We start from the raw sequence: 18,657 nt of genomic DNA on the forward strand, positions 1-18,657 counted from the left end.
AACACCCAAGAACTGGAGGAAAGCAATGTTACTCCTATCATCAAAACTGCAAGAAGGAGGACCCAGGGAGCTATTGGCTGGTCAGCCTCACCTTGATCCCTGGGAAGGTGATGGAGCAGCTAATCCTGGAAACCATTTCCAGGCACACAAAAGACACGAAAGTCAACAGCAGTAGTAGCATGGATTCACCAAGAAGAAGTCATGCTTCAGCAACTTGAGAAACTTCTACAATGAAATGACTGGTCTGGCAGATGAGGGGAACGCAGTGGCTATTGTCTACCTCAGCTTCTGTGAGGCTTTCAGCACTGTCTCCTGTAACATCCTCATAGAGAAGCTGCTAATGTGTGGGCTGGATGAGCAGACAGTGAGACAGAACAAAAAGCAGCTGAACAGCCAGACCCAGAGGGTGGTGATCAGTGGCATGAAATCTAGTTGGAGGTCAGTAACCAGTGGTTTACTCAGGGGTCACTACTGGGTTTGATCCTGTTTAACATGTTCATTAATGATCTGGATGGCAGGGCAGAGTGCACCCTCAGCAAATTTGTAATGACAACTGGGAGGAGGGGCTGATACACCAGAGGGTTTGTGCTGCCCTCCAGAGGGATCTTGACAGGCTGAAGAAATGGGCTGACAGGAACATCAACCTGTTTGACTAGTGAATTGCAAAGTCCTGCACCTGGGGAGGAACAACCCCAAGCACACACACATGCTGCAGATAGCCCGGCTGAAGAGCAGCTTTGCAGAATGTGACATATGAATCCTGTGGATGCCAAATTGAATGCAAGACAGCAATGTGCCCTTGCAGCAAAGAAGGCCAATAACATTCTGGGCTGCATGAAAGAGGAGTGCAGCCAGCAGGTCACGGCAAACCTTCCCTCTGCTCAGCACTGGTGAGGTCACACCTGGAGTATTTTGTACAGTTCCAAGCTCCCCAATGCACTGGGGAGTCCAGCAAAGGGACACTAAGGTGAGGGGACTGAAGCAGCTCTCGTATGAGGAAAGGTTGAGACAGATTGAATTGTTTAGCCTAGAGAACTTGCTTGGGGAGACCTTACCAATGTGTACAAATACCTGAACAAAGACTGCAGAGTAGGAGGAACCAGGCTCATTTCCAGTGACAAGGCAAGAAGCACAAACTAAAATACAGGACATTCCTCTTGAACATAGGAAACACTTTTTCCCTATGAGGATGACTAAGCACAGACACAGGTTGTCCACAGAATTTGTACAACCTCCATCCTTGGAGATATTCAAAAGCCATCTGGACATGGTCCTGGGCAGCTGGCTGTAGGTAACCCTCCTTGAGCAGTGGATTGGACCAGATGACCTCCAGCGGTTGCTCCCAACCTCAACCATTCCATCATTCATTGATTTGAATGTTAATCAGAAACAGTTTAAAAAAGCCATGAAAAAAATTAGGACTTAAAAACTTCCACTGGAATAAATCAGGCTGAAATCACTGCACTTAGGCCAAGACATCCAGAAGACAGATGTTAAGTAATATTTATCTTTCATAGAACAACATCCTTAGTAAGAGTTGTGCAAATGATTAATTACAAGTTACATTATCACTTGACCAGGTTACACTCAAGTGAAGACTAAGTTCCAAGTACCTAGTCGGTATGAAGCACAAAAGGTAGAAGTATTTCCTGGATGTACTTTGATTTTATTTCTAAGTATAAAACACTGATAGAGTAAGCAAGGACTTCATAACAAAAAGTAGACAAAAATTCGAAAAGGATGCTGCCTGTCTTTATTATGGCTGCTTCAGAAGACAGTCACGTTGTTACAAGTTTTTTTAATTAAAACATTCAAAAACTTACCAGTTGTCTTTTTTTCTTTATGGGCTTATTCCTTCTCTGTACTGAGGGACTCTTAACTGCTGAACTAATGCAAGTATTGGGCAAACATCCCATTTACCTCCATGAACACTAAACTAGTGCAAAAAAAAAAAAAAAAAATAAAAGCATAGTCTGTGCCTTTTCAGGCCACCTTTCTAAAAACTGATTCATGCCTCATTTTTAGAAGGAGCAACACTACCAAGCTCAATGTTAGATGCTTCAGTAGTTGAAAGGGACAAGAGCCCAGACATCTCTTTGTATTAGTTAAATAACCTTCCAGCTCAGCATGACGACTCTTGAGAATTCTGTCTTCATTGAGCACAAATTCCATATACTTCTTGAACTACTAACCTAAAAAAAGGTGTCAGGTCATAACTGTACTTAATCTGGAGTTCTTAATTTTGTTGGGTTTATTACCTAGTCCCATTTTTATCTTTTAAATAAAGTACACATTAGTCTTCTATTTAATTTGAGTTATATCAATTCTCAATTTAGTGTTATTTTCAGCGGCCGGCTCTGTTACAATTTCCTACCTACTTACAAACACAACAAGTAACAAAGTATGTAATTTCTTGATTTACAATTCCTCCATTAAAAAGATCCTTTAGCTATCTGTCCAAGAATCTTTAGGCCCTCATGTTATTATTAACTTGTTTTTTCCAATTTATGCAAAGAACATCATCTCTTCAAGTACCAAGTCCCGGTAATATTTCTCACTGAAATGTCACAAAGATTTTTAATCCATATCTGAATGCATTCTCACAATAGTTCCTCCATTATGGGAGACTATAATGGTCTCCCATAATTTTTTCAGGGAAGCCTCTTCTGCCTCCACTCTCTAAAGTGATATTTATTCAGACATTATGTCTCACCTATATTAGCCCTTACTTCTTTCTAGTCTCTCATTTCATTCTCATACATCCACTTAAAAGACCAACATGGAAAAAGTAAGGTCCAAATCTGTATGAACCACAGGGAATTAACACTTACAAGCTGTTTTAGAATTTAAAGTATAATTTCTTTAAAAAGCAATGATCTTAATAATCTACTCTGAATTTCTCAGTCTTTATAAAAAAATCTACAAGAAACTAAGTTAAGTGAGCTTGCAGAATACATCAGACTTGGCAAAGTATTACTTAGTTAAAACTGTATTCAAATACAGTAATTTAGATCAGCTCTTTAACATGTTGTTACAGGAATTCTGCTGAAGTCAAGGTCTTAGATTCCATAACTGAAATGCAGGTTAGACTCACAGGATGAGAAAGAGTTAACACCGAAGCAGTATTAAAATGACTTAATGACAATGGTGGATAACCTGCTGAGTACAAGGTACTAATGCAATGAGGCAAAGAGTATTAGAGCCCTCCCTCCCTGTGCAAAGCAAGGAAAGAAAAGAGTCAAGAACAGTATTAAGCATATTCCCTGCTGTATTTGTTTCTTAAGCACATGCATATAACCTTAAATGTAAGGAAAATTATCAAAAAGCAGTTTAGCTACTACAGCCTACCATTAGGTACATAGGTAACACTAGCTGATTGTAGGTACATGTTCTGACATTCTGCAAACGTGAAGCAAAACATGAGAACAGTTTAAGCAAACGTGTTTTACTTTCCACAGGTTAACATGTCCAAGACATTAAGCCAACATATTTCACCTCTAAATTCACAATTCACATTTACTATAATTTATTTCTAATGCACCTAAAAAAGAAGCACTTCATTTAATACAGTAACAGACTGTATGACAAATAACCTGTTAACAATTCAGTAACTTCAAAACATACAATCACAGGTCCACATGCTTTACTTTCCTGCACAGAAGCCTTAAGGTATATTAGAAACATGAAAAGTCAATACTGCCTTTAAAAAAAGAAAAAAGCAACTATTTTCTCTGCAGAAGACATATTAAGGTGTGCCTGTCCCTGATGAGCTTAAAGGTGTTATGAATGATACATCATAGGTTACAATTGTTCTAATATGTGACTTACTCACCTTAAGTCCACTGTCTTTCTCCTGCAATAGAAATACTTTCACTTCTAGAATGAGAAAGATGGACTTCAAAATCTAATCTTTGCTTTAGAGTACTATGAATATTTATAGTACTCCCACAAGACTCCCAAAAACAGCACAGATCACAAACTTCACACAGTATTCTCAGCGCTCCTGAAACACTCCATTAAAACTGAATATATAAGAGTCCATGAACTCACAAGCATCACCAGAAAGCAAAATAATTCAACCTGAAGTGTCTGACTTTAAAAACTTCAGCCTCCCCAGTTCATGCCAACCAGTCAACATCACGTACATTCCTCCTTTTTGATCAAAGTACCTATACAAACTGGAGACACACAAGAATGCTGAGATACAGAAATGGCTTTCAAAACGGAACACAGTACCCGAGATATTTTGAAAATATTAGTTCTTGAACATTCTCTGTCTTGCCATCAAAACCCATTTACACATATATCCCTAAAATGTAAAACCTATTTAAAACAAGACTATCCACCATTTCCAGTTTATTTGTCACCAATTTTAGAACAATCTGGGGAAACTGGAAGGGGAAATTCTTTCCAAAGAACTGGTGATATATGGCACAATAACCTAAGTATAATCAGTAGTTCTTGTTTGGGGCTGTTCTGAGAAGTTTTTAAGATTTCTGAAATATTGGCTCTTCATAACCACTATCAGATTTCTAGACATTTTTCAAAAAAGGTAAAAAGGAACAGTTTCATAACATCTGTTAAACACAACAGTCACTTGAACAATTCCATTATGTCTTAGACTAGGAGCTCAGCACCAATCTTTCACCAGTGATTAGATGTTTTCAGAATTAAAAGGTAATGACAGCTAGGACTCCAGCAGAAAGACAGAAAAGACATACTGCTTACCTGTACTCCTGAACCATGACTTCCACTTTTTGAAGCAAACAAACAATCCTCAGAATCAACTGCAAGCAAAACGGAAGCAGAAGGAAAGAGCTCTGAGACAGATCCTTGACTGAAGTTTATAGCATCTGGATTTTTTTGACCATCCTTTACTGATTCACTCAGATTGATCACAGAATCTCGTATGTTTGAAATAATCTCATTATTTTCTGCCAACAGGCGTTCTAAATGATCTATTTTTTCTTGCAATATTGAAAGTTGGCCCTGCAAAAGAAAAAAAAGGTAAAGTTTAATTATTTCTCAGATGAATTCTTCACAGAGTTTTAAAATTATCAATTTCACAATAGTATATGACCACACACACAAAAAAAAATAAATCAAATAAATCTTTATTCTATATTTTATGTAAAGACACACCAGCAAGAAATTGAACCAACATATGAAGTCTTCTCCTTTCAGAATAAGGGAAAAGAGCTAGTTACACTTTCCACCACAAACTTGAATTTGCAGCACAAAATTTAATCAGTGATACAAAGACATTCTTAAAAGGTCACGCTGTTTTGTTATGCTGACTTCAACTCTTCATGTCTTTCATACATTTGCAAAAACGTTATCTCTTCATTTACCATTACATCATAACAAAGAGAAAGCCATTTTTTACAAGGCAGTCACATCACGATGAGATTACCAGGATGTATATATTTTAGGTTTTTCCTGTACAGGTAAAAGAGCGTTTCAATAAATATGAAGTTTCTTATTATCAGTGGAGTTTAGACAGAAATGAACAAAAGCACTTAATGGGGGTAACAGATCCCTTAACAGCCTGATCATCATAATAATCTGTATAATTGGCCCACTACAAATACCAAGATAATCCTGTAAAAAACAGCACAATCTGACAGCACTTTCAGTCAGAAGGTCATATTCAGTTGCCAAACAACAGGATTTTGTGGATGATTCTAGTGTGCACTGCGAGAGGAAGGATATAGAATAACATCAACGTGAACTGAAAGAAGTCAAGGCATCTCACAAAGCAATCAGGAAGCAGACAGAGATACCACAAAGCCATTTAGTAGCATTTAATCACTGCATTGTTGGAATACAGGAGGAAGCAAAGTACCTGGAAACGCTACTGCCATCTCATGTACTAGCCACTCCTTTTAAATGAGAGGTATGCTTTTTTTCCAGACATGAGTGTGTTAGCCGTTACAGAATCACAGAAGGCCAAATTATTTAACAGGGGTCTAGGGATATTTAATCTTAACAGTAATTTCTTTCTTTCCTCAGACTGACTTCAACCAAATAATAATAAGAAAAGGTAGAGAACAAAAAAACAGTCACTTCCTATTATTAAAGTTGTGGCCAGACTCCAAAACATGCAATATACAAATAAGTTTTTTTTCAGAGAAGCTGTCATTACAACAAAACCCACTGCAGATTCAGCCATTTACATTTTACCTATGACATTCAACACAAATAACATTGACTCAGTAAACAGCTACTCTGTGACCTATGATTTAAGTGATGAATTAAAACTTCTTCCTAGCACCAATGCCTTATTTTCTAAATAATACAGAATAGTATTAGCAACAACATCTGTACATGACACCTTTTTCCCCATTGACAACAGTTCACCTGAAGTCTTCACATTTCCCTTTTAAAGGACAAACTGCTTTCCTCAAATGCCAAGTTAATACCAATTTCTCTAGTTAGGCAGAAGTTTGCAAAGAATTAAGCCTCCTTTCTAAATTGTGGTGTGCACTTTCCTTTAAATTCTGTTCACTTTGAGAAGCCTGCAGGATAAAAAAAATGACACCCCTTACCAAGAGATACTGATCAGCCTTTTGGGTTCTACTAAATCCTCATTCCTGTAATTTTATCGTTACAGAAGTTTTCTGTAATTCTGCGGAAGATACATTTTAGTATTTTTCAACCTGTTGGTAAATTCATCCCCTCATTTTCTGAGCTGTGTAAAGTAGTGACCCCTGCTTTTTTTTCTTAAATTGATACATCCTGAAAACAACAACAGGTTTTAAAATGCCACACAAGCAAACAGTTATTGCTTCCCAAAAGGCAAAAATGTATTTTAACAGATCCAGGTTAAGCTAACATACATGTAGGTCCAACATCCTAGAACCTCAACAATTAAAAAAAAATAAAAATCTAGAAACTTAAAAAACAGATGAACTTTAAACAACAGGAAATTGGGATACTGGAAAGAAAAAAAAACAAACTGTAGTCCCATGCCCCCTGGTGGCACAAAAGAAACAACTAGACTGAAATCTTTCAAATACTACATTAAAGATAGCTGTGTATACATTTCTGTTTAAAATTAGTATTCTCCCTTTCAACATCTGTAACGTTTTAAAAGAAAGAATGCTTCACCTACTCAGAAAATTAACAGCCTATTAGGCCACTCACTCTAAAAATAATGTAAAGTCCCTGAAATTACTGGGGCTTTACAGACTGCACAACATAGGCTCTGATCTTTAGATTCCTAAGAAGCTCGAGTATAGCTGCCATCTATACACATTTTTACCAGTTTCACTGCATGTGGCAATAGTTCATAAACGTTACCAAGTACATAAGCAGTTAAAATACTGTTGATATCTATCCCACCTCTATATACACTCCCTCTACAACCGTAACATCAGACAACTGTTCAAAATTTATATTCTTATTCACCTATGTTCTAGAAATATTTTACCTCTTCCTCCAAGAAAAGTGTTCTATATTGCTTAGCAATAGCCTGGTCATAGATTACACCACCCATCTGCCTTATGTCATCTAACCAATTACAGTCTCTCCAGTACTGGCTAGTAACCGACATAGGGAAAAAAAAAAAAAGAAAAAAGAAAAAAACACCAAGCAGCAACATTAAAAAAACCACCAAGTATGTGTTTAGGCTGGTTCTTCAATTGGTATATACTGCCAGTCTCTAGCAGTTAGATATAAACTTCCAATTTGGAAGTCATGTTATATTTCATATTTCTAAGATGCACCTTTCATTTAAATTATACTTTAAACCTTCAAATATCTACAATAACAAGTTCTGCCATTTTACTGTTCATTATGTGACAAAACACTTTTCTTTGTAAACCAATTTACCTACTTCCTGTGTCATAAGAAATATTTTGTTCCCTGATCATCTTCAAATGATGATTTCGTATGTTGCAATACACTTCCAGCAACTATTTATTTTTAAGCTGGAGGGTTTGAGCCTAGGACTCTGAGGAGCAGCGATTTTTACAGTCTGTTAAAGTATGTTACTTTAACTTTGAAGGTAGATACTCTGTAATTTGGAGAAATAAATCTTTAGAGAGACCTCCCATTGTGGAATTTAACAGGAATTAATAAAGACAAACCTGCTTTCTTTTCTGAAGACTATGAGATGCATCATGCCTGTCTTTAAAGCATTTAAACATGCCATGTACTAACTCAACTTGAATGCAAAACATGAAATAAAAAGCTACAGTTAGGAACATGCAACTATGACTCCATGCAGTACTCAAATTAACACTGACAGGCAACCAAATATTCTGAGATTTTAAAGATATTTTCAGTTTCTGTTGTGAGATTCATCAGCCATGAGACTTAACTTTAAGAAACAAGTGTCACAACTAGAAATGTACTTCAGTTTTCAGTCAGTATGAAAGTAGGTGTTAGGAACCCATTATAAGTAGAACATTTCACATGGATCCCAATTATGCAAAAGCTAGATCTATTTTCATTGCATATTCACCTTTTCTCCTTACTCATTTTAAGTAGACAATGCTGGGAACACAGTATTCAATAATAAAAATATTTTAAAATATGAGCTAAATAAGGAGAATATTGCAACTCTTCAAGACAGTTAACATACAAAAATAAACTGAGTTTCAACATTTTTAGAAGACTACCAACTTAACACAGCCCAACTTCAAACAAAAATGCCAAACAGTACAAAACAGCAAAGTTATGCTAATACTGTTTCATCTTATTGATTGCTAGTAACAGATGTTGACTAGTAAAACAGATTTGTAGCTTGTTACAGGCAGCATTAAATAGGTCTAATTAAAACACACAGGTCCTCCTCATTACTAGAAACTACTCAAAACAGTATTTTGTGTTAAAATAGGTTTGAAAATTGTCCACAGATTTGGGAGTGAGGAGGGCTTTTGTTTTTTTTTTTCTTCAGTCTGAGCAGAGATACACCAATTTTACCTTAACCAATGATGTCTGAAATTTTGTAATCTAAATAGCTTTGTAGATACTGGATAGTGCAATTTGGCTAGCTGCACAATTCATAAATGTCAGCAGACCTCCCCCTGGCTTTAGACCATCAAGTCTCATCAGCAATCCTGACCAAAGACTTTGAGCCCTGCCTAACTGCACAGCAAACTGTAGGTACGCCATCTGGATAAGTATGTCTTAGTCCAAGTGAATATCATTAAAGGATGCTTTGTCAATCTACCTACTTGTTTTAATGCAGGAAAATGCAATGTAAAGTTACATGACTCACCTGGTCTATACAACCAGTGAATAAGTTTATAACAACTTTGGTATAAACATCTTTCATTTCTCTTTGCTTTTATGTATTGATAAGTGTGTGCAAATCAAGATTTTAATAAAAAGCAAGAAAGGTAACCCTGCTACCCTGCTGTTACTGTACAGCAAATCAACTATTTCTACAAGAAGTGCAAAGTATCAACAAATCCAACAGTATCAAAAGTAGCTACAGCTGCACCAGTAGAAGAATGTCATGAGCAGTGCATGTGGTCACCATCCCCATAGTTATATAGGGTTGAACTTCACCAACAAAACCTGAGGCCAGCACAGATCAGCACACCATCTTCCCATATGGAACAAAAATTGTCCATACCTGCTAGCTGCACTGAGCAACCTGCCTACTACCAGCACATGAACCAGCTACATAAAAAGTTCCTTATGCTTCAGTCAGCCTGGACCCTTGAGCAGTTTTCATGCCCCAGATACTCCAAAACAGTTTGCTTTCCCACTGCCCTCTGCTTGTCCTTCTCTGCTTGTCCTTCTCTGCTTCTGACGCTGATGTGATCTGTAGCAAGGACTCTCTCCAGAAAGGAGCATACTGCCACTCGGCACATGGAGGGAAGTCCAGTAACACAATGAAAGATCAAGCTGCTTTATTCAGTGGAAGTGGAGAATGGGCAGCTTCTCCCATCTAAGCAGTGTACATTGCAGAAAAAATAACAGTTGCGACCTTCATTTCCTCAGCGAACGCTCATGCTTTTCTAAACACAGTTGCTTTCAACAGGCCACTAAAGATCATTTCTTCAGGAAAAGGACAGCTAGCTCAAATAATTGAAGTGGAAGCATGACAGGCCCACAGACGAGGAAGTCTCATGGAAGCAGGCATGCAGAGAAATCCACATAAGAGACTTCTGAGGCTAGGTCAGCTGGAACTTGATTATTTGTATCCAGACTCAGCCAGCAGCCACCAAGTGCTTGGTTCAAAACCAGCCAAAGCCCATTCTCCTTCTCACCCACATGAAAAAACAGAAGACCACAAAGCAGCTGGCAGTGTCCTGCATAAGAGTCTCTGGTACACCGATGAGCTGCGGTGAAGAAAGCAGAGTACCACAACGAACAGAGGGATCCCCACCTCTCCACAGGATGTGGAATTCAAGCCAAGATTGCTGCCTATACAGATTTACTACAGTAAGCTAAAGCTTTGAGGAAACTGGACTCAAATCTTGTTTTCAGGCTGCACTGAATAGCAGGCATCTTAATTTTCTGCACCAGTCTTGTTGCAACTATTTCCAGGTACAACTTCACAAATCACTTACCAACTTCACTAAAATCTTCATATAACCCTCTGATTGGATGCCAGCATACTAAGATGGTAAGACCAGAAAGCATTCTCTGTACACTGTTAAGATTATTGTAAAGGTGAACAGAACATATTAAATGTAGAATTAAATGGTCACCTCCTGTACTGAAAAAGCAAGCAGGTAAAAGTTAGAAATGCAACTTCATGTAGCATCTAATATCCAAACACACTGTTTCAGCATGTACTCACATTTCAAGGCAGGACACAGAACAAACCACCAAGCATACAACGTATTGGTCAAAAGGACAAGTTAAGGTTTCAAGTCTTTATTAATCTGGGCAGAAGGCTTATGGGCATTTGTGATGATGAAAAGTATATAAGTAACCTTGTTGATTTCCTAATTTTGAAGTACCATTCAAAACAGGCTCATTTTACTGACACACTGGAATTCTTCTGAATTAACTGAGCTACCAAACAAAAGTCTGTTCTCTAAAAAATAAGAAAGTTCTATTCCAAAGATGCAGCAGCCTGACAAATAGATTCTAAAAATCTGATGGATTTCCACATTCTGTTTTACTAGAGGCAGCAGTAACAGGAGTGTTTAATGTACTATTATCCTAGACTTAAGTTTCATGTAATTTAAGAAGAAAAATATAAGACATGCTGTTAGGAACCAATCTGACACCATCATCAGCGATCTGAAGGCAAGGAGAAAGGAAAGGGAGATTGAGACAAATCTAGAAGTATTCCCTGTTTAAAGTCAATCAATCTGAAAAATGGTCACTACTAGTTTGGTTGATATGTTTCAGGTTCATTTCATTTTTGATTCCCCTCCCTGCCCTATACTGAATCTTTACTTAAATGGCTAGCAGTGCAAAACTGAGGCACTGCTTACATGGTATTAAGAGTATGAGCATTTCAATAATACTTATTTTTATTTGAACAAATCAAAAGTCAAAATAACAAAACTCTGTCTCAGACAAAAAAAAGGTCACCTAAGAGAAAACTAGGAAACTTACTTTGTTTAGTTCATAGAGTTTAAGCTAGGCATTGACTCTAGGTAGCAGAAGGAATTACTCGTTTATAGGTGGCGTTACTACGTTTCTGAAAAACACATTTCACTCAACATTTTTCACCATATTTAAAGACTGTAATTGAAGGAGGCTATCAGCTTCTACTTGACTGCTGCTTAGCCAAAACTTTATTGCTTGCACATCTTGTGTAAAGACAAATAACACTCTGAAAATCAGCAAGTACAAAGAATTGTTACTGACCTGTAATTATGTTCACAAACAGCCCCTCCTTCTTTACAAGGTACTAGAAGCTTAGCAGAAGAATTCCTAAGTTTTCATTATCTTAAGCTCATAATTATTTCCACAACACTCAAGGGCTTTTAGAGTGAACTTAGTAAGCGTTGTTAATAGGGGTTTGTTTGTTTAAATAAGTCAATGTTTCAAATCCAGGAAAATGATGTTTCCTTCTGTGGATTTCTTCACTCAACAGTCATTCTTCTCTGATGTCATTGCCTACACTCTCGAATTACCAAATTCTGATTTAGTCAAACAAGAATGTCCACTAAATTTAGGTCAAGCTGACCCACACTCCCAAGTACCCACCATCTCAAGTCCTCAAAACTGATGAATGAAAGGACTGCTAATCAAGGGAGTCAATCTTGGGAAACAAAGAACAGATAATGATAAGAACACCACTAAGTAAATTATGCAGAAAGAAGTCTCCAAGTTAGAAAGTTCTGGCCACTAGAGGAGACAAGCCAATATTGCATTCCTCAGAAAACTAGTTGAAAGTAGGACAAAGGTAATTGTGGTAATGACAGATCGAAACCTCCAACTCAAACAGCTTCCCCTATCCTCCCCTCCCCACACACCCCCAACCCACCCCTGGCTGAAGGAGGGCAAAGCCCCGCTTGGGGAGCATGGGGAGCATATGCAGTCGGTAAAAGGCTTCAGCAGCGCTGTCTGAGGTGCACGCTGATCTGCATGGGAAGTGGGAAACTAGTACCAGCCCTGAGCATGACAACGCACACGCCATGTACTATGGATATGCCGGTGCTCTATGGTATATAATGCGTGCCCTCGAGCAGCTTGGTGTGCACGCTGGGAGGAAAGATCCCCGGTGCACCCAGCGCTGCGATACACCCGTGTCAGCTTTCTAAACTGCCATTTGATTTCAAGAGTTTTCCTGGCTACACTTTTTGGCAACAATGTGATACTCATTAAAAGTCACTGTGCCCACAATGTTTCAGTGCTCAGATGTCAGAAAATTACAACTTCAAAGTTCTGTACAACCTTAACTGCCACTATTTACATTTGGAGTAAAGCAAATAAATACCTGATTGTGCTGCTTCCAATACTTCCGCACACAGAAGTCCCGTTCCTTGTTATACAACATAGGTCTAAAACTCCTTAATGAGCTCATAAAAATACACCGAACATGCAGCAGCAAAACGTGTGTATTTATAATCCATGTAAGCCATTGATTTCAACTATTTTACCATGGCAAGACACCTAGCAAAACTCTGGCTGGAAAAGGTGTGTATAGCGTATCAGGAGCTTTTTCAAAACAGGAAGCGTACATGTCGACGCTGGAGGGAGCTGAGGTTTGCACGGCACAGAACTGGGGCACAGTAACTACCAAGCATGGGCTGATATGCTGCAGTTACAGCCAGTCAATGGAGACTCCGAGGTCACTGACAGTAGTGCTTCCTTACAGCAGGGGAAGTACTGCTTCAGCAGTACCAGAGTAAAGTTCACAAGGCACCTTTGTTCAACATACAGATTCAAAGAACTGCTGGTGTTTCTGCCATGTATTTGGTCCCAATTTCCTGCTGTTACCACTCCACCCCACCATGATTCATATTTTGGCCAGGTAGTACTATTATTAAATTATTGGCAAGCTCAGATCAAGTAACACTCCATACTGCAATAATCACTGCTTGTGCCATTTGTGCAGAAGTATTTGATGTATTGTGTAGATGCCTTGAAAACACGAATCCAGTAAAGGAGTTTTAGCAGTACCACCAACAGCCAGGCCAAGAAATGCTTTGCAGGAAGAACACTGGAAACAAAAGAACAAGCTAGCTGCTTCTAGAGAAACTGTACTTGATCACCTACCTCTGTTCAATGCAATGCAACCTGTGAGCCCATAAAAGCAGTTAACACACATGAGAAGATCAGAGTAAGCTTCAAATAATGGTGGGCAAGGGCTGGGGCGGGGGGGAACCAAGCTATGTGGAAGTAGTTAAGAGGAAAAAGCTCATCCAAAGCACTGCCTATCAGGTACTGACAGAGGATGCCACATTGTGTTGATGTTTTCCCTTGCTCAGGCATAAAATTAACTCAAAATAAACTTATATATGAAGCCTACAAAAGGCCATATATTTCTGAAGCAAGATACTCTTACAAACAAATCCTCCACTTAATTTTTTTTAAACTGGATTTTTAATGTGTGCCATGCATGCTTAGGCGTGAATCTACCAAGATTCAGATGCAGAAGAAATATTCCACAAGCTTCTGGAAATGAACAAATTTTATGAGTACATCCTAACTCAAGGTAAAGTTAGTTGAGAAAACAAGCCATGTTAGGCTGTTTATTTTCTTCTCTTTGGGTCCAAAACACAGAATAGATTCATATAGGCTCATCAGTATTTGGTATTCACCTGTATACAGTAGCACAGGTTCTTCAAGATAAGCTGCTTATGGACTTATTCTACTTCAGACTGCATTTCAATGTAGTTTTCATTTAGTAGTTATCATTTAGTTCACAAATCGCTTGTACCTGACACTCGCTGCATGGGAGTGGCAGAGGACTAACCAGCACTCTGCACCTCTCTCCGCTGTACAATAACACAAGATGTCTCAGAGAATTCTGTGTTATTACAGACAAAAACAATACACTCAACCATTTTTCCACCATACTCTACTAGAAGACTCTTATACAATGATTTTTACTGACAAGTGGTATAATAATAATATCAAAATGCACCTAAGTCTATTCCTCCACCTTGAGCTCATCTCTGCACAATGTTGTAATATTGTTCCTAGCCTAAGACATGATGCTAGGGCACACCATGTCCCAAGACATGTTCTGAGACAGGAGCATCCTATGGCTAGGAACTGGCTCAGAGAGAAAGGTAGAGCTTGTGTTAAGGCCATCGTAAGAATAATATACACCTCACAAACAGGCAGGATCCATAAAGATATATGCAGGAATTACAGAGGAGAGGTTAGTAAGTACTGATCTCCATGTATTATAGGTACCTAACCTTCCCAAAATTAATAGGGAGTTCAGTTCTACGGCAACATACACATCTTCTGATATTATGATTTAAATGCACCACCAATGATGACAAGGCTATAAATCACTTCAGCTCAGGTTCTACTAGCTGCCATGATGCCACCTTACCATGGATAGGTGTGGATAACATTCACCGTAAAACTGACTACTGATGCCAGCTTTTGCAAACCCAACACCTAAAAAGACACAATGCCACTAACTGCCTCCCAAGCCTGACCACATAGGCATGTGCCTATGGATATTCACCCACCTGCGGAGATCTTGTCCAAAAATTATTTCTGCAAGACACTTCTGTTGGCATTCTTGAACAACTATCTGCCTGAACTATCAAACCAGAAAGCAAGCTCCAGAAGGACAACTCCTGACTACACCTGAAATAAGCTTGAAAGAAAGCAGGTGCACAAGACCGAGTCTGATGCAAAGTACCTCAAGACCACGCAAAGAGAAGGGGCCTTGTCTGGAAGAGAAAGTGGAAATGAAAGTGGAACAGCAATCCTAAAAATTTATTTTTTTACTGGTATTAGGTACCATGACACTTTAGGTGAATGCAGACCGAAAGGCACTGACAGCTGAAAAACTCCAGTTCTAACACTGGCAGAAATTAAACAAAAGCCCAGATAAATGCTCACAAGCTAAACAGGAGACTGCTTCCAGAGGTACCCACTTCTCTCCTCTGAGCTTAGTGTAAGCCACATAGGTCAGGAAAAAGCAGGTGATCAACATGCAGCTTCTGGGACACAAAAGGGGGTGCATGTTAACAGAACCACAAAGCTGAGAAATTAGCACACTGTCAGAAAGAGGCACAAAGTGAATCATTCCAATAATTTGTGAAAAAGTTTAAATTCCATTTTCTAAGCAAAAAAAGTTCTGACTTTTGTCATCAGGAAAGAGAATGGCTTCTTAAATCTACAGGCAGATGGTGCTGCCATAGTTTTTCTCAAGAACACCTTGAAGTTTCTACATCTGTGGCTAGTTTCACTTACAGTACACTGAGTTCTGGCAACAGGGCCCAGACACAATTCATTGTCAGCTGAGGAGGATTAAAGCTGTTCCTTTCGAGTATTTCTGGTGGCTTCTACTCCACTCTTAATCTTTCACATTTACTTTAAACTAGTGTTATAGGCTCTGAAAGCATCTGCTAGGTTGTCAGAGGTTTCCCAGTTCTAACAAAGTGAAAAATTTCTACCCTATGGGCAGCAAGAGGAAATGACAAGATCAAACCAATTTAATCTGTAACTTCCTCAAAGAATAAAGTAGTAAGAAAGAAGGTAACTGTTCACCCAAAGGAAGGGCCAAAACGTTGACAGGCAGAGGATTCTCCAGTGACAGTCAGCAGCCTCAAAGAAACTGACATATGGACAAGACGAGTGAATACTGACAGACTGTTCTAGAAGACCAAGGGGAGGGAGGAGGACGGAAGGAGAAGTGTTTGCCTCTAGCTGACTATATCACATAGAAGGAAGAGGTGTAACAACTGATTAAGGTACTAAACCCTTGGTTACAAGGGAGAAGTTACATCGCACACCAGTGTTACACTGTAGGACAGACAAGAATTTCAACCGCATGATACTGACAACACAAGACAAAACATGCCTAATAGATCTTCCCTGTTCGGTCTAGTATTTTGAACCAAAACGTTAACATTTAAAAAAAAAAAAAAAAGAAAAACAACCCCTCATGTATGAGCTTTCCTGTTCTAGACTTTACCTGGATTAAACTCAACTGGTGCTATAACGACACATGAAGTGATCTCATATAAGATATCACCATATCACCAAAGCAGCACTTTTTACAAGTGTCACACATGGCATTATTCTCCTGCTGGAGTTACATATTGAACAGATACAGCTGCTTTAGCCAGCTTTGTGATGTTTTCTCCTCTTAAGCTTTCCCACTCTCTTAGTTCCTACAAAAACTAGTGGCTGACCTCTGAACTGTAACTTGAAGGAACAAAGGCTGAACAGATCTGCACTCTTTCTCTGCCTTATATAGTCGAGATTTTTATCTTTACCGTTTACAAAACACTATCAGCTATTACTTTTACATTACACGAAAAATTAGTTATTCTGTCAAAGGTAACTGTTCCTTTCTAAATAAGCCTTTTGAGCTCTTCTGTTTCCTCAAAGCCTCTAAACACTTTTGGGTCCACTATTTTAAGAAAGCTATTTATACACAGCAGTATTCTGCCATTCTGCACTGCATGCCATGTGGTCTCTGAAATACTTTTTTCTTCTCATGGTTAAACAATTCTTATTAGAACACGACCACGACACACAGCTTTTGAATTTCTCTCCCATACGTACAACAAGGGAAAGGGAGGAACTACATAGCTGCTTACTTCAACCATGCGGTGCAGTTAGTTATCAGGCCGTTACGGCTGCAAAGCGAGGTTTAGCGGAAAGGAAAGCTGTAACATGAAGTCAGTATTTCTCTAAACCTACCTGTTGATGCCATAGCCGAGGTCTACCCTCGAGCTGCCACCTCTTCTCCCTCCCCAGTCCCGGTCCCACGGTGCAAAGTGAGCCCCGCACTCCCCCGGCCACTGCGCGGAGGGCGGCCGCTCAGCGGAGCCCCCAGCCCGTCCCGCCCGCCGCCGCTCCGTGCCGCCCCCGGCCGGGCGGGCGAGCTGCGCCCGGCTCCCCGGTCCCGCGCCGCGCCGAGCCGGCAGCAGCGCCGCCCAGAGGCGGCACCGCTGTCCCCCGCCCCAACGGCCCGGCAGCCGCGGCACCTCACCGGCGCCCCGGGGGGGGCAGCCGCACCGCCGCGCTCCGGCACCCCCCCGGGCAGGGGGCGCGGGGGCCTCCGGCGGCACTGCCGCCGTCCCCGCCACCTCCGCCACCGCCCCGGCGGCCTGGGCGCTCGCCCACCCGCCGCGCCCCGCTCACCTTGGGGAAGGTGCCCTCCCGCCGCGGGCTCTTCGGGTGGTCGAAGTGGCCGCGGTCCAGCATCAGGTAGAGGGAGAAGATCACCACGCAGAAGACCGCGCTACCGAACACCGTGAACTGCCGGCTCAGCTTCATCTCCGCGGCCGCCCGGCCGGCCCCGCCGCCGCCGCGCTCCTCCCGCCGCGGCCGGCGCTCCCGGGCCCCGCTCGCCGCCCCGCGCCCGCAGGTGAAAGTTCTCCCGCCGCGGCGGGCGGCGAGGACCCCCGGCGGCGGCGCCCCCGGCGCGGGGCAGCCCCAAGTCTTCTCCGGAGAAGTGCGAGAAGTTGCCCCCCGCCGCCCGCCGCGCCGGGGCGAGGAGCCCTGCCGAGACCCCGCCGCCGCGCCGAGAGCCGGGCCGAGAGTTTCCGGGAGCGGATCGGGTTCCCGGGCAGGCTGGCGCCCCGCGGGGAAGTGGCGGCGGCAGCGCTGCGGGGCCGACCGAGCGCCGCTGCTCTCCCCCCCCCGCCCCTTCCTCCCCTCCGGCCGCCTCACGAGCCGCTCCGCTCCTCCGCGTTGCCTGCCAGCGGCGCCGGAGTCTGGCACCTCCTCCCCCGCCCGGCGGCCAGAGCGCTGCCGCCGCCGCTGCCGCCGCCACCGGAGCGCCGCGGGCCGCCGCGCACACGCTCCGCGCCGAAGGAGCCCCCGCCCGCCCGCGCCGGCCGCCGCCGGAGAGCCGCGCTCCACCCCCCGCGCGCCCGGGCGGTGCCGCGCGCGAGTCACGGGCGCGGCGCCGCCCCCACCGGCCCGCGCGCCGCCCCAGCGCCGCTGAGGGAGCGCGCGCGGCGGCCGTGGGGGTCGCCGCCGCCTCCGGGCGCCCGGCGGCAGGGGGAGCCGCGCGCCGCCCCCGCCCCCCCGAGGGGCCGCCGCCGGGGGAGGGGGCAGGGGGGAGGGGGCAGGGGGGAGGGG

At 41.9% G+C, this 18,657-nt stretch overlaps 1 protein-coding gene across 2 annotated transcripts in view; it reads right to left on the bottom strand.

Moving 5' to 3' along the window:
* MAN2A1 (mannosidase alpha class 2A member 1) overlaps positions 1-18,211 on the bottom strand; it is a 128,010-nt gene extending 109,799 nt beyond the window's left edge. Inside the window, exons 1-2 of one of the 2 annotated variants that reach the window (XM_056323960.1) lie at positions 17,713-18,211; positions 4,729-4,989 (exon numbers count right to left, since the gene is read on the bottom strand). In XM_056323960.1, coding sequence (XP_056179935.1) covers positions 4,729-4,989; positions 17,713-17,847 — 396 coding nt within the window. In that variant the 5' untranslated portion in view covers positions 17,848-18,211. Of the gene's footprint in view, positions 1-4,728; positions 4,990-17,268; positions 17,288-17,712 lie in introns of those variants that run through there. The other variant, XM_056323961.1, reaches the window with a different exon arrangement.
* Positions 18,212-18,657: the final 446 nt, after the last annotated feature.

This window comes from Falco biarmicus, chromosome Z (genome assembly GCF_023638135.1).
Source record: "Falco biarmicus isolate bFalBia1 chromosome Z, bFalBia1.pri, whole genome shotgun sequence".
Taxonomy (NCBI): Eukaryota; Metazoa; Chordata; class Aves; order Falconiformes; family Falconidae; genus Falco; species Falco biarmicus.